We start from the raw sequence: 15640 nt of genomic DNA on the forward strand, positions 1-15640 counted from the left end.
CAGCATGGAGACACCGTCTCCAACCACCTCTCAGGCAGCAGCCTGCACTCCCAAGTTCTACACGTCACCAGGACATAACCAACCGCAACACAATAAAAGCAGTGTTATACAAAATGGAAGGATTGTAGTGTTTATTCTCTTACAGTAACAAATAATCAATTTTTTTGAGGAATTTATTTGAGATTTTCTGGTTTTTGTTAATTGTGCAATAGAAAAATAATCGTAAGATTAATCATCTAAATAGTCATTAGAATAGTCGACTATTCAATAAAATAATCGTCTGAATAATTGTTTTAAAAATAATCGTTTACCCCCAGCCCTACTTTGGATACATGTGCCGACCGGAAGGAGGGTAGACTCAGGCTCCTCATAACACCACCCAAAAACTACTCCTTACCACAGAGGTAGGTCAGAATTTCCCTGGTGCAGAGCAGCGCCAAGCCGCATGACCAAACCTCAGTCCCAAAGCCACGAGACACATTGGACTGTTTTGTCATTATTCTACTGTCCCATTCTTATATTCGTTGGTGAAGGTTATCAGTCATCCAGGTCATGGTAAATTCAAAAGACTCCAATGAAGACAACTTGATTTGTTTTCTTGAAGACATTTGCTTCTCATTCGACGTGCTTTGTCAGTTCTAACTGGAATATGGGAGAGTCAAGCTTATAAGTTGTAGCTGTCTGTTGTTATTTAATGAGCAGAAACTATTCTGAGTACTCCTCCTCTCTACCCCTGATGAGTTGTTGGTCTCTATTGAGCGGCAGTCGTGTTGATTAGATGCAGGAAGGTGTGGCCTAGACTGAAACTACTGTAATCTCATTCCTAAGCAGTTTCAGTCTAAGTCACTCATCAGGTCAATCATATTCCAGTCAGCATTGACAAAGCTCTTCGGATGAGAAGCCACACATCTTAAAGAAACCAAAGAAGTCCAGTTGCCTTCATTTGAACTCTTTTGGACAATTCTTACATAGTTCACCTTTTAACCCTCTGGAGGCAGGCGTTGCAGATTTGCATCGTTAAAACCTACCTACCTGGTTACTCCACATACGCATTTCATGAGTATTTTTAACTCAGAAGTACCCCTGAAGGACTTAGTTGTTCGTCCTTTTATCAAAACTCATTTTGAGCCTGAGAGGTTTAAGCACACCATTCATAACCACAAAATCAATAGCATTTAAACAACCCTCCTCTAGCTCCTTGACCACATCAGCTTTCCTAATATACTGATATTTATTTTTCCCAATAAAATTATAACTCCTGCCATTGATAAGATTAATCATTTACCCGTTTTGAATGAATAAGCTGGGTATATCCATAAACTTTCCATTTTGGATATCAAGACTCTTCCAAATGCAGTGATGTCCCTTTGTAACCACAAGTCCAAAATAGTTTTGCAGTTCTTTACATTCTTATCAATATTCTGTATCTCTTATTTATTCATTTTACCCTTTTCTGAATCAAGACCACAGTGTCAGATTTAGAGGAGCTGATTCTCATCCCAGCTGCTTCACACTCGGCTGCAAACCGCTCCAGTGAAAGCCGAAGATCACGTTCTGATGAAGCCAACAGGACCACATCATCTGCAAAAAGCAGAGGACTGATCCTCAGGCCACCAAAACGAATGCCGTCAACACCTTGGCTGATCCTATAAATCCTGTCCATAAAGGTTATAAACAGAATTGGTGACAAAGGGCAGCCTTGGGGGAGTCCAACTCTCACTGGGAACAAGTCTGACTTACTGCCAGCAATGCGGACCAAGCTCTGACACCGGTCAAACAGGGACATAACAGCCCCTTTCAGAGGGCCTAGAACCCCATACTCCAGGAGTACCCCCGCAAAGGGCCTTCCAAGGGACGTGGTCAAAGACCTTCTCCAAATCCACAAAACACATGTAGATTGTTTCGTCAAATTCCTACGCACCCTCCAGGATCCCCCTAAGGGTATAGAGCTGGTCCAGTGTTCCACGGCCAGGACGAAAACCACATTGCTCCTCCTGAATCTGAGGTTCAACAATCCGACGGACCCTCCTCTCCATAACCCCTGAATAGACCTTACCAGTAAGGCTCAGGAGAGTGATCCCCCTGTAGTTGTAACACACCCAAGATAAAACACACAATGTACATGTCTGAGCAAAACCTCCCTGAACCGTCTACAGGTGGTTCAGAATGCCTGTGCTCGGCTTCTGACCAAGTCCTCCAAACACACCCACATCAGCCAACTTCACCTCCAGCATCAGTGGTTGCCAGTCAACTTCAGGGTTCATTTCAAGATCCTGGTTCTGGTCTATAGGGCCTTACATGGACAAGCACCATCTTACATTGGTGATCATCTTAGTCCCTACACCCCCAGCAGGTCCCTGAGGTCCAGTGATCAAAGCCAACTGGTTGTGCAGCACCAGGCTAAAGACCAAAGGTGACAGATCATCTGCTGCTGTGGCCCACAGACTCTGGAACTCTCTCCCCCTGAGCCTGAGATCAGTGGACTCAGTGGTCTCCTTTAAAAAGCAGCTGAAAACTCACTTGTTCAGACTGGCTTTTGTGCTTTTGCTTCATCACCTCCTCCTTGTTCTGCTCTCCCTACCTATTCCACCTTCCTCAGGATCCACTGATTTCCCTCTTTCCTATTCACTCTCTCTCTTTCTTTACATTTTTAATCATAATTGTCTATTTTTTGCTCATTTAAAATATATTTTTAATCATTTTCTAAATTCTTTTTTATATTTTTACATTTTTTGTTTTTTTGAAGCGCCTCGTGATTTTTATCTTGAGAGGCGCTATAGAAAAGATCTTTTCTTCTTCTTCTTCTAAAATCAGATAAAACAGTTAGGCAAAAAGACAAAGGACTGTTCTTATATATAATATGTACAAGCTAGGGTGGTAAGTTACGGTTGAAGATCATGAACTTTGTTTTACTTGTGTTTAAATGAAGATGAAGGTTGGAGGCAGTTAAAGTTGTGCTGCATGGAGGACAAAGCAGCATTCGAGGAAGAACTGCATGAATATAAAATGGTGTTGTCTGCATTTAAATGTATATGAGAACTGTCAACAGCATAAACAGTGTTATTAATATAGATTCTGAATAAGGCTGGGCCCAGTATCGACCCTTGAGGAACGCCCATAGAGGTAGAAGAGCAGATTAGTAACTCTCTGTTCTCACTGGTATACGACCTAAGATATAACTTCTGAACCATGCCATGGATGTCTGAGAAAGTCCTACATGTTTGAGTCTACTGAATAAGATGTTATGGTCTACAGAGTCAAAGGCTTTAGCCAAGTCAGCAAACACAGCCACACAATATTCCTTATTGTCAATGACACACATGATGTCATTTAGCACTTTCTGTGTTGCAGAGACATCCATGGCCAGTTCTGAAGCCTGGCTGCATGGGGGTAATAATACTGCTGGATTCCAGATAGTGAGTTAGCCGTTTGTTGGCTAACTTATCAATGACTTTAGAGAGACAAGGCAGGATAGAGATAAGCCTCTAACAGCTTAGGTCTGAATGATCTGTCCATTTAAAGAGTGGAGTAACTGATGCAGATTTCCAGTCCTGCAGAAATGCACCAGTTTGTATGGACAGATTAAATAGATGGGTAATAGGTGCAGCAATAACACGTGCTACTATTTTCAGAAGGAAATGGTCAAGAGTATCCAGTCCGGCTGATTTATGAGGATCTAACCTGAGTAACTCGTCAAGTACCTCATTTACCTGAAACAACTGAATGGAGAAACAGGAACTGGTTGTGGAGAGGGAATCGGTGCTTATAGCTGAGTCGAGGTCAGAGACCCCAGAGACGACTAAAGCTGGGGTTAAGGCATGACCACACTTAATAAAGTGATTATTGAAGGAATTTACCATTTTAGTTTTATCTGAGGCAACACTGTTGTCAGATTTGCGCTTTTCTTGGTGTCAAAAGAAATACACAACTCAGAGTGAGAGGAGATGGTGCAGAGAAGGAAGGGAATCCAGGACCACGTGGGTCTGTATTTATTCTTTATTAATTCCAAATGTAACAATTAATACCATGAACATTTCCTTTGCAAACACAGATAATTTATTGCTTTTTTACATTTTTATTATTGACATCTGATGAAGCTGCATTTATCTGATTTTCAAATGAACTTGCTTATTTTTTTATATAAGTTTGGAGATTTTGAAGCAAGAAGTAATTGCCCCTTTCCTCCTGCTGCTTAGCTTGTCCTGATGGGGAGCAGTGGAGGAGGAGCACGTGTGAGAGGAGCTGCCAGGACATTTACTCGTCCGCTCTGGACAACTGCAGCCATTCTGCTGAGGGCTGTGTGTGTCGGGATGGGCTTTACCGAAACCTGGAGGGTGTGTGTGTCATCCCAGCACACTGCCCCTGCCATGACCAGGACATCATACGACAGGTGTGCACACACACACACACACACACACACACACTGTGACCCATTGTGCTCAGGTGTTTACGTTAGTTATTCGTGGAAAAAGTGCCTCCCAGATGAGTGGTGGGCACCGTGTGACATCACACGAGGCTTCTTTGTTCCCACAGCTGATGCCTTACGTATGAAGCCCTGCTGAAACTGCAACTGGACAGGACTACAAGGAATTATTTCTAAAAGTGATGATATTAAAGGTTCATCCCAGGCTGAGAAGAGGTGTGATGCCTTGCTCTTGATCATTTTGTTGCGCCCTAGCCCTGGTTTATTTAGCATAACTGATTCCTAAGGGCACCTTTCCCAAGGTCACCTTTTACAGATGAAACAGAAATATTTCAGAGCAAAGTAGTTCTGTTATAAAATCAAACAGGTAAAATCTCTGTCTGAGGTGGACATGCCTGCTTGAACAGATGTGTTTGCTGCTGTCTTACATAAAATAAGAGTCAGTGTTTCTTTCTACTGAGTGGAGGAAGTGAGTTCTGGAGCCGGGGAGCAGAGCGATTCACAGTTCTGCTCCCCATGGTTGTAAGACGAGCATGAGGATGAACAAGCTGTCAATATGTGTACTTGTGTGTACTCGTGTACTCATGTCATTGTGAATGTCATCATCAATAAACCAAGGACTGTCTTGTACTACATAATTTTTAATCTGAAGCTACATATTAAGCATTTTCAGGGCAGAGTATTGTTCCTGTTAGTGTTTAGTGTGAGATGATAGTAAATATTCCCTTTCTTTCTCCAACAACTTTACCTGGTAGTAAGCTAACTTTAGGCAAACCAGCAGCACAACAAATATTTTCAAATAAGACTCACAAACCTGAGTCAACACCAGTCTCATCAAAGCTGGGGTTCTGTCGTTGTACTTTTGGTCTAAAAAACGTCCTTATATCCATCTTCACTCATGCGTTTCAGGCAGAGAGTGCAGATGAAGCCGGCTGCTGAAGGGCTTCTTCTTCAGTGGTGGAGGCTCAGGCAGGCTGTATACAAACTACTGCCAGCTGCTCCCTCTCTGTTGGACTTTGGTACTGCATGCTACTTCCACGTTTGAGATCCGGGGCTTTTCATAAAACATCTGGGGCTTCAGCCCAAGTAGCCGGGCCTAACGCCGCCCCTGGCTATGAATACACTTGAAAATAGCACTTTAAATCTCTCCAGTGCTTATTTTCTAGTTACACTGTTTTTCTGTTCTCATACAGTCAGTAATGGCTGCAGCTAAGGCATCCAACTTTTCAAAACTTTTTGCGGCAACATACGTTTTCTTCTCAACACTTTCAAGGCTCACTGTGTCAGAACCATCAACCAATGGTTCCAGCCTGACTGTTGAGGAAGTTTAAGAGTTCTTCATTCACAGAACTGATGCGGTCAGGGAACAGATCAGGTCAAATCATGTTCCTGTATCCATAAATCACACAGCCCGACATGTGAGGCAAGTGCCAGCTCTCACTGTTTTTGGGCCTTCTTCCACTGAAGATTGCGTTTTCCTCATGACCCTTTGCCTGGGTTCTTAAAGAGCAAGTAACGCCTAAACTAACTTTTGTTGCTGAGAACCTGTATGCAGGTTGTGTATACAGATGAGTGTCTAATGGTGCTGTACACATGTTTAATCATTAGTGTAGCAGTTTAGTGCTACTTACTTTAAATTTAACATTTCAGCCCAAAACCATAGTTCTATCTCCATCTTCAGGTTAAAACTCTGCTCCACATTTATGTAGAACCAGCTGTGGCTGATAGCTAAGCTGAAAAACATTGTCAGCAAATGACTACATGGCTGTACTGCACTGGTGTTCCGGTGAGGCAGCCGCACCTCCACCTGGCTCAGCCACTCACCTGCTGATATGACATGATGGCGCTCTAAGCCGCTCGACTCCTTGAAAAAAATGCCCTCCTCCCCTTTTCATCTAATGATTGTGGTTAACATCAAATCCTCCGGAATGCTGCAGAATCTGTGTGCTTTTCTCCTGAGTGGTAAGTCTTGTGTGAGTGTGTGCACGCACGAGTGTGCACGCACTCGTGAACAACTTGTTTTCAGACTGAGAAACTCCGACAGCACACGCGGGGGGTTGAGGGGGGTGCAGTCTACCACTGCCTCAGTGCCGCTCTCTCGGTCCACCAGGCGACGCCTCTTTCAAAAACGTTTTCCTAACAGGAAGTGTGGATGAAATACGTCTCCACTCAGGCCCCGACTCTCATTTTAAGGAGTTGTGGCCTACGCTAGATCCATATAAATCATCAATTTTTCAGTGCCTCCCTTAAGCCCCTTCATTGAAACTAGATGCTATAGAACAGCCGTGGTCAATCCTACCGTGAAGACAATTGGACTAGACATTGACTCCTTGGCAAGTTATCACCCAATATCTCATTTATCTTATTGGTGGGCTGCCACCTTACTGTGGTGAAGGGGTTTGAGTGTCCTGATGGTCCTTGGAGCTAAGTTGTCTGAGGCTTTTTCTGGTAGGATCACCCATGGCAAACACGTCCTAGGTAAGGGATCAGACAAAGAGCAGCCCCTAGACCAGTTATGAAGATTAACATAAATGGAAACACTGTTCTCTCGCCCATACGCGGATCACAGGAGGCCCCCTCTGGAGCCAGGCCTGGAGTTGGGGCATGTTGGTGGCCAGGCTTTTACCCATAGAGCCCGGCCAGGCACAGCCCAAAGAGAGGACATTGGTCTGCGGATTGTCGAACCTCAGGTTCAGAATGAACAATGTGATTTTCACCCTGGCTGTGTAACACTGGACCAGCTCTATCCCTTTAGGAGGATCCTGGAGGGTGCGTAGGAGTTCACCCAACCAGTCTACATGTGTTTTGTGGATTTGGAGAAGGCGTTCAACCGCGCCCCTCAGGAGGTCCTGTGGGGGGTACTCAGGGAGTATTGGGTACCAGGCCCTTTGATACGAGCTGTTATGTCTTTATATGACTGATGTCAAAGCTTGGTCTGCATTGCCGGCAGTAAGTCAAGCTCTTTCAGGTGAGAGGTGGACTAGTTGGTCTTGTTCATGCATGGTGGGAAAATAGAGTGTGAGATTGACAAGCGGAATGGTGCTGCGTCCTGTTGTGGTGAAAAGAGAGCTGAGCTAGAAGGCAAAGCTCTTGATTTACCGGTCGATCTCCGTTCCTACTCTCACCTATGGTCACGAGCTTTGGGTAGTGACCAAAAGAACAAGAGTGAAGATACAAGCGGCCGAAATTAGTTTTCTCTGCAGGGTGTCTGGGCTCTTCCTAGAGATGGGGTGAGGAACTCTGTCATCTGGGGTTCGGAGTAGACCGGCTGCTCCTCCACATCGAGAGGAGCCAGTTGAGGTGGCTCGGACATCTGGTCAGTATGCCTCCGGGACGCCTCCCTGGTGAGGTTTTCCAGGCATGTCCAACTGGGAGGAGATCCAAGGGAAGACCCAAGACACGTTGGAGGGACTTGGCTTTGGTTGCTGTGTCCATGACCCAACTCTGGATAAGCAGCTGAAAATGAATGGATGGATTTTTCTAAGAGGAAGCGTAACTGTTCCTTGGGGCGCTCCTGCAGCAACAGGGAACCATCTTGATGAGTGGGATTTGACTTGAATAATTTGAGTGTGGCCAGAAAGAGGTAAACCAGGCCAGGGGAGTATGACTAATGCCATTATATGCTATTCTTTTCTGGAGAAAATCATGAGAAATGGCATTACATTCTGCACTAAGACTAAGTAGGATGAAAATGGTGAGAAGACCAGAATCAGCTGCCATCAGGAGATCACTGGTGAGCTTCACCAAAGCTGTTTCAGTGCTACGTTGGGGTCAAAAACCAGATTTAAATTGTTTATAGAGGATGTGGTAATTCAGATGAGAGTGGAGCTGAAAAACAACACTTTTCTCCAGGATTTTGTGGATAAAAGGAAGTTTAGATATTGGACGAAGATTGCTAAAGTTATTGGGATCAGCACCAGGCTTTTTGAAAAATGGAGTTATACAGGCAGTTTTCAGTGAAGAGGGAAACACTCTAGTACTGAGGGAGGACCAATAGGGGAGACAAGCTTTACCTAACACTATAGGGAGAGGGTCAAGCTGGCAGAACGAAGATTCCAATTCCTGAATGATTTTTGATATCTCAATTATAGAAGGAAGGGAGAAACACAAGAATAAATGATAAATGACATGCACCTGACTTGCAAAGACTCCGAAGTGCTACACATACACTACAGTGTATCATTCACACCTTGGTGATGTGCTAGAATGTAGTCACAGCTGCCCTGGGGTGGTTCAATTGTCTTGCCCAAGGACACAACAGCAGCATTCTCTGCAGGGAGCCAGGATCGAACCTGCTGCCTTCCGATTACTGGACAACCCCCTGTACCTCCTGAGATACTGCTGCGCTCAACTGACCAGATACCAGATTTGCATTCCTTTCTAACCCCCCTGTGTGTGTGTGTGTGTGTGTGTGTGTGTGTGTGTGTGTGTGTGTGTGTGTGTGTGTGTGTGTGTGTGTGTGTGTGTGTGTGTGTGTGTGTGTGTGTGTGTGTGTGTGTGTGTGTGTGTGTGTGTGTGAGCCAGGTGGGGTCTGTGTGGGATGATGGCTGCCTGACATGCACCTGTGTGAACGGGAGAAGATTGTGCCGGCTGAGGTGTCCTCCCCTTCACTGTGAGGAGGTGAGATACAGAATCCCTACTGTCATGCTTCACTGCTGTTATTCTGATTTCACTGATTGTTGTAACATGGATGGATCTGTTCCTGCCTGTTGGCTTATCTCCAGTGTGGGACACCATGCAGGTTTCCAAACATCACTAATCAATCCAACATTTGTCCTGTAGGAGGAAACGACTATCGTTAGCTTTAGGTTGCCTTTACCAATGCCCAGTTCCTCTCCAACTCATCCACCTAAAGATCCCTACCATCAATGGCACCAACCCTAACCCCTAACCCTAACCCTTACATGCGTGCTGCCACTTCACATCGTTCACCGGCAGCACACTTTTGATTTTTGAATCTACTTGTTTGTTCACTGGCATACATTTATCATTCACATGAAATGCTGGTAATTGAATCAATCTGTATTTTAAACTTTGATTTGAGATCTTGGGCTACTTGGTAAAGGCCAAGTGATTCTAGTTTAAGAGGACAGCAAGTGTTCCTGGCTCTGAGTCAGAGGGCCCACTTGCACTAAATTTTTGACAGTCCAGTTTTTAACTGGATTTGTGAAACTCTCCCCTCTTCTGACAAGAGTTATTTTCCTTTTTTATTACTCCTTTTTTCATGTCTTTCTCTCCCTGTGAGTGCTTTCTTTTTCCTGTCAGTGCTCCTGTGCTTTTGCCTTTCTCTTTTTTTTCTTCTATTTTCCATTTTCGTTTATGCTTTCCTCCCTTTAAACATTTTCCATTGTCTTTCCTTTCTGCTTCCTTTTGATGTTTACATAGAAAAACGATGTTAATTTTTGAAGCAATCTGCTTCTTTCTCTTATTGGAGCCACCAGAGCTACATATAGAGAGAGAGTTACGATACTCAGACTTTATGAAACGAATGGAATGCGGAAGTCACGTGGTTCATGTAGCTTCAAATGGTTCCAAACAGCCCCACTGCTGCATTGACCGCAATTCATTTTCGGTGTTTCGGAAGGATTTTCTTCGGTAAGTTGATGATGTCACCATTGTGTTGCATTGTGAAGCGTTAACTAACCGCTTCGTACCAAAATAAGCCAACAATGTTATTTTATGTTGCCAGTTTTAGCTAGATAACCGTTAATGAGCTAACTGTGTGCAGCTTGTTGATTATGAGCAGGAAGGTTTAGACAAGCTTGACGAGCTGTAGACGGGTTTATTTCAGTTTGTTTGATTCTACGTTTTAAAAATATTCCCCACAGTTTGAAATGGGTTATAAACTTTTTACATTATTAGTTTTATTTGGGAATTTTTTTTTTTACAATACGTTGCTGGTTGCTGTATCAACATGAAAATGCATCAGAAATTGAAGCACAAATGGAGAGACCAATAATAAAGAAAAATGTTATTGTGAAGACAAGTAATCATTTACTATTTTTCAGTTAATAACACTGGCTGCAACTGTAACTTGGCTGTCTGATAATTTAGGAAGTGTTATCCTGTCAAGGAACTCATTGATCTCGTTATTTGATGGGTTTATCTGTGTTGAGTACAAAGTTTGGTAAAAGTCTCTGAAAGTGTTGTTTATGCTTTCAGGGTCATAAACTATATTCCCAGTTGAGCCTTAAACAGCAGATATGGTAGTTTTCTCTTTATTAATTTTTAACTGGCTAGCCAAAAATTTACCTGATTTATTACTATGTTCAAAGTTTTCTATTCGTAGTCTTTGTGCTAAAAAGTGTGTCTTTTTGTCAATAATTCCAAGAAGTTCTAATTTAGCTTTACGTAATTTGCTCAGTAACTCTTCTTCTGTGGATGCCTCTAAAGACTTAATGATTTCCTCTAACTCCTGAATACGTTTGTTTTCTGTTTTTTTCTTATGTGATGAGAAAAAAGATTATTTTACCTCTCATCACTGCCTTTCCTGCCTCCCAGAGAATAGATGCTGATGTTCCAGGCAGGTCATTATGTTCCAAATATAAAGCCCACTCCTTTTTAAAAAATTCTATAAAACCTTCGTCTTTGAGCAGTGATGTATGAAACCTCCAGTTTTTGCTCGGTGGTATTGTCTTCTTATTTACCAGAGTTAATGAGACCGGAGCATGGTCGCTGACAACTATGGGGTGTATCTCAGTGTCTGAAATGTCAGCCAACAATGAGCTGCTGACTAGAAAATAATCCAAACGTGAATGAGAGTGATGGACGTGTGAGAAAAAAGTATACTCTCTACGGCTAGGATTAAGAGATCGCCATGCATCACAAAGCCCATAATCACTCATGTACTGTTTAACTATATTAGTGGATTGCCAATTGCGCTGAGTCCCAGTTGTACTGAGCCTGTCTGTTAAAGAGTTCATCCAAAAATTAAAATCACCTCCAAGTATAAGTGGACAGTCCAAGTGTTCGGAGAGTACAGAGAAAAAATTATGAAAGAATGGAGGGTCATCAATATTTGGACAGTATATGCTGACATAATTTGGTTCTGTACAGATATTTTTAACATTATAAATCTACCCTCTGGATCAGAGACTGTGTCCAATACTGTGAAATTGATGTTTTTGTGTATTAAAATAGCTACACCTCTTTGCCTGGAGTTATAGCAGGCAGAGAACATGCTGGGAAACTCAGGTGTTTTAAGTTCATCTGCGGATGTGGCAGATCTATGAGTCTCTTGTAACAATATTACGTCTGCTTGCACTCTCTTTAGCTGATCAAAAATCTTTAATCTTTTCTCTCTGGAGCCAGCTCCATGTACGTTCCATGAGACAAATCTTAGTGCACCCACAGATGTGTGTGTGAGTAGCTAAAATATGACGCCTTCATGTGAATAAGATGGAATAAGTATATAAATGTATAAATAGTATGTTAATAAATAACAGAAAAGTAAATAATAATAATAATAATGATAAAGATCCAACAGTGTTTGTGTTTGCATTATATGACACATAAATTATAATATTGTGCTGTGGATTATATATATATATATATATATATATGTATGTATGTGTGTGTGTGTGTGTGTGTGTGTGTGTGTGTGTGTGTGTGTGTGGACGTGTGTGCCTGCTGAGTCTGACGCAGTGTTGGAAAGTTGTGTGGTTGTGCCATACAGGTGTAAAGGTACAGAAGCAGGTAAAGAGAGGAAATGAAAGAATTATAAAGGTTAAAGAAGAAGAAAGAATTAAAAAGAAAAGGTGATAGGGGTGTGAGGTGGTGATGAACAGGTGATATAATCTAGAATACGGTCCAAAACCGTCTCCTTCAGAATCTTGTTGTCCTGGGTGATCTGCGTCATTCCCTCTTCCAGGGAAGAAACGGACTCCCGCAGAGACGCATTCTCAGCCTCGAGCCGCTCCACCTACTCCTGGCTGAACTCCAGAGACTGACTGAGTTTCTGAAACTCCTGGTGTAGAACCTCAAGCAGATGAAGTCGCCCCTCAAATCCCAGAAGCCGTTTATCTATAGAATCTAATAATTCTAATATGTCTTATGGGGAGATGAGGCCTCAGGCGAGTCCTGAGGACGGCTCCTCTTGGTCCCTGGTGTTTCGGTCTCAGCTGATGATTTTTTTGGACCCATAACGAAAAACTCAAAAACTTCGTCAATATAATTTTGTAAACTTTCTAAATTTTCTCCACTTACCTCCAGGTTGAGTGAGATATACTTACCAGATTATTTTTTGCGTTGTCAGTAAATAAATTTGGCGAAAATGCGTCTTAATTATTTGTGGATGTTTGTTAACGAGCTGCCAACAGCTTCAAAGGCTGGCGTGTATCCGGTGATCGGCCGTCAGGGCATGCTCCTCCTTTCTCCACTCTCCTCTCTTCTTCTTCTTATTTGTGGTCTTATGGCACTTGGCCAACAACAATTTGGTGCATTACTGCCACCAACTGTATTGGAGTGGAATGAATACCAATGGTTTCCTGTTTGTGCATTGCCGTCTTAAAGGAATAGTCCATTGTGGCATTAACAAGGGGTGCCGGCGGTCAGGGCTAAGGCAGCCGCCAACTTATGCCTAATGGTAAAACCGCCACTGCTGACTCAGCTCACTCACAGTTTTGCATGCAGTTTAAACTCTCAGAAGACCAGAAGATCTTTAAAAAAGGATTTATTGACAGAAACTAAATTAAATGTCGATCTGAAGATCTGGAAAGATCAGAGTTCAGGAACAAGGAACTGAGCTACAAGAAGGAAGAACACTGTAGGAGTTAGGGAAAGGTGTGCAAATGAACCATGAGCAAGAGGGATTTCCTACAGAGATGAAGAGAGGAGGAGATGAAGAAGAACCAGAACATTAGACAAGTGTGTGGAGAGCCAGAGAGTTGGGATAAGTCAGGGGTCGGGTCAGAGAGCCATTATTACCTATTTCCACAGTAAAGAAGACACTGGGATCCGCAGCAGCCGTGGCGTTGTGGGCGGAGCCTACCCACTTGCACTTGGGCCCACCCAAAGACAGCCGAGAGCTGCTTTAACCGATCACAACAAGTGACAGCAACCAATACCATTCGCTCATGTACCTCAGAGTTATCTTTCAACAGAAGATAATTAATAAAAAAATTTGTATAAAACTGATCCAGAAGTTGTAGCTCGTCCATGCTACAATATTTTTCACCCTGTTAGTGGTTTCTAGATGAGCAGGTGCTGCTTTTTGACGTGTCACACGTCTCCTTTTAAAACATGTTTAAACTGTTCAGAATACAAACCCAGGCTATGTCTCATTGGATTGTTGTAATTAAACTTTGATTGGATAATTTTCTTACCTTTTACACATTGTTTAATGTAAAGTCTCGTTCAGTACTGTTAGGGTTTTTATCAATAACCCAATACCTGCAGCTAGAGGGAGAGGAGAGACAATTAAGCAGACAAGTCACCAAATTGCAATCAGGGGCAGAAGTTCAAGGCAACTGCCGAGAGATTCTGCCCTGAGAGTTTATTTGTACAAGAACAAAAGATAAGACAGTCTGTGTGTGTATGGGAGTGAGAGTGTGTGTGTGTATGGGAAGTTACAAGGTAACAAGAATGTGTGGGTGTGTCTGAGTGTGTGAGAATGCTTTCAGGCATGGAGTAATACATTCAGTTTGGATTATTGATCAAGAAATAATAAAACATAAAATTTATATAACATAATCTCTCCTGTTTATCCGTATAGGATAACCAAAAAGATAACAACAAAACAAAGAACAAATAAGTAAAATAATAAAGAACAAATAAAACACAATAAGGCAAACACAACTGACAATAACATCAAACAGCAGTTTACAGAGATACAACTGAGATGATGGAAATCAGTTGAATCAACACCATCATGAACTTAAGAAGAGCTATTTCATACATATTGATGTGAATTTACTGTGATGCAACAATTCTACAATTTATAGCAGTTCCTATAAAGAGATAACTAAGGATTAGCAAGACCATATAATATACAGAAAACATCAGTAGAGTTTATTGAAACATCAGATCAACTTAAAGCTTCAGGCCGCACACGACTGTTTCTTTGAATGAGGAAAAAATGAACAGGTAGCATTAATTTATGCAGCTCTAACTATAGCAGAAGCTGAGGCGTTTTTCATCAAAGGGCTTGTCCGTGGACTGAGAGTCCCGGTTGCGTAGACCAGGATTGTTTCAGGCTTAAGTTGAAGAGTTCCTTGAAGTCCAGGTCTGCAATGTAAGAATGGACATCTTAGGTGTGTTCTTGCTGTGTCGTATCTCTAATTCCATGCTGTAGTTCTTTTTTAAAACACAGAGCAGTTTTGTTTACCTGTTTTCCTGCTACGTTTCATTTGCGGCTGCAAACTTCCTCAGACTGACGCTGATGGTGGCGTCACTTCCTTCTCTGTTTATCCGCGGGCAGCAGAGGATGTTGTCGCCCTCTGCTGCCCACTCTCTCCTCTCCGATGATGCAGTCCCATGCGCGTTCCAACGTGTTAACTCCATCGTCCCTGTTCATGGTCCCACATCCACTTCTCCTTATCTCGATTGCTTCTTTTATCCATCTTTTGTATTTCTGTTGTTCGGTGTTTATGATCCCAGTCCATTACATGGTTTTCTCTTGTGCAGTGATCTGTTACGGCTGACTTCTTTATTGTGCTTTCTGCTTCTTCTTTTGCTGCTCTTGTGTGTTTTCGATTTGCCTCTTTCTCGCACTCCTTTCTATGTTCTGTTGTTCGTGTGTTGAGTTGGCGTCCGGTTTCTCCTATGTATGTTTTATTGCAGAGTTTGCATGGGATTTCATAAATGACTCCACATTTATGTCCAGCTGATATTTTGTCTTTTGGGTGCACTAGTCTGTTTCTAACTGTTGTGTATGGTTTTGTTGGTGTGTTTATGTTGTGTTTTTTCATTGTTGCTCTTATTTTTTCTGTTAGGCCTTTGATGTATGGTAGGGTTATCACTGGTTTTGGTTCTTGTCTTTCTGGGTTTCTGGTTCTTTGCTTAGGTTGTTCTTTTCTTTCTGTTGTTGTTTTCCTTTGTTTATTGCCCATGTCAGGTGTCCGCAGGTCTTTAAAGCATGTTGTATGTGTTTTTCCTCTTGTTTACGGTCTCTTTCTTCTGTTATCATGTTTGCTCTGTGATATAATGTTCTGATTACTGACATTTTGTGTATGGTGGGGTGTTCTGATGTCCATAATAAATATTGGTCTGTGTGTGTTG

General features: G+C 42.5%; 1 protein-coding gene across 1 annotated transcript in view; it reads left to right on the forward strand.

Annotated features, from left to right (window-relative positions):
- Nucleotides 1-15640, forward strand: part of sspo (SCO-spondin) — a 603219-nt gene that overhangs the window by 572173 nt on the left and 15406 nt on the right. The window contains 2 exon segments of the mRNA XM_054751251.2: nt 4197-4390; nt 8948-9043. Coding sequence (XP_054607226.2) covers nt 4197-4390; nt 8948-9043 — 290 coding nt within the window.

The sequence above is a fragment of the Nothobranchius furzeri genome, chromosome 7 (genome assembly GCF_043380555.1).
Source record: "Nothobranchius furzeri strain GRZ-AD chromosome 7, NfurGRZ-RIMD1, whole genome shotgun sequence".
In the NCBI taxonomy this organism is placed as follows: domain Eukaryota; kingdom Metazoa; phylum Chordata; class Actinopteri; order Cyprinodontiformes; family Nothobranchiidae; genus Nothobranchius; species Nothobranchius furzeri.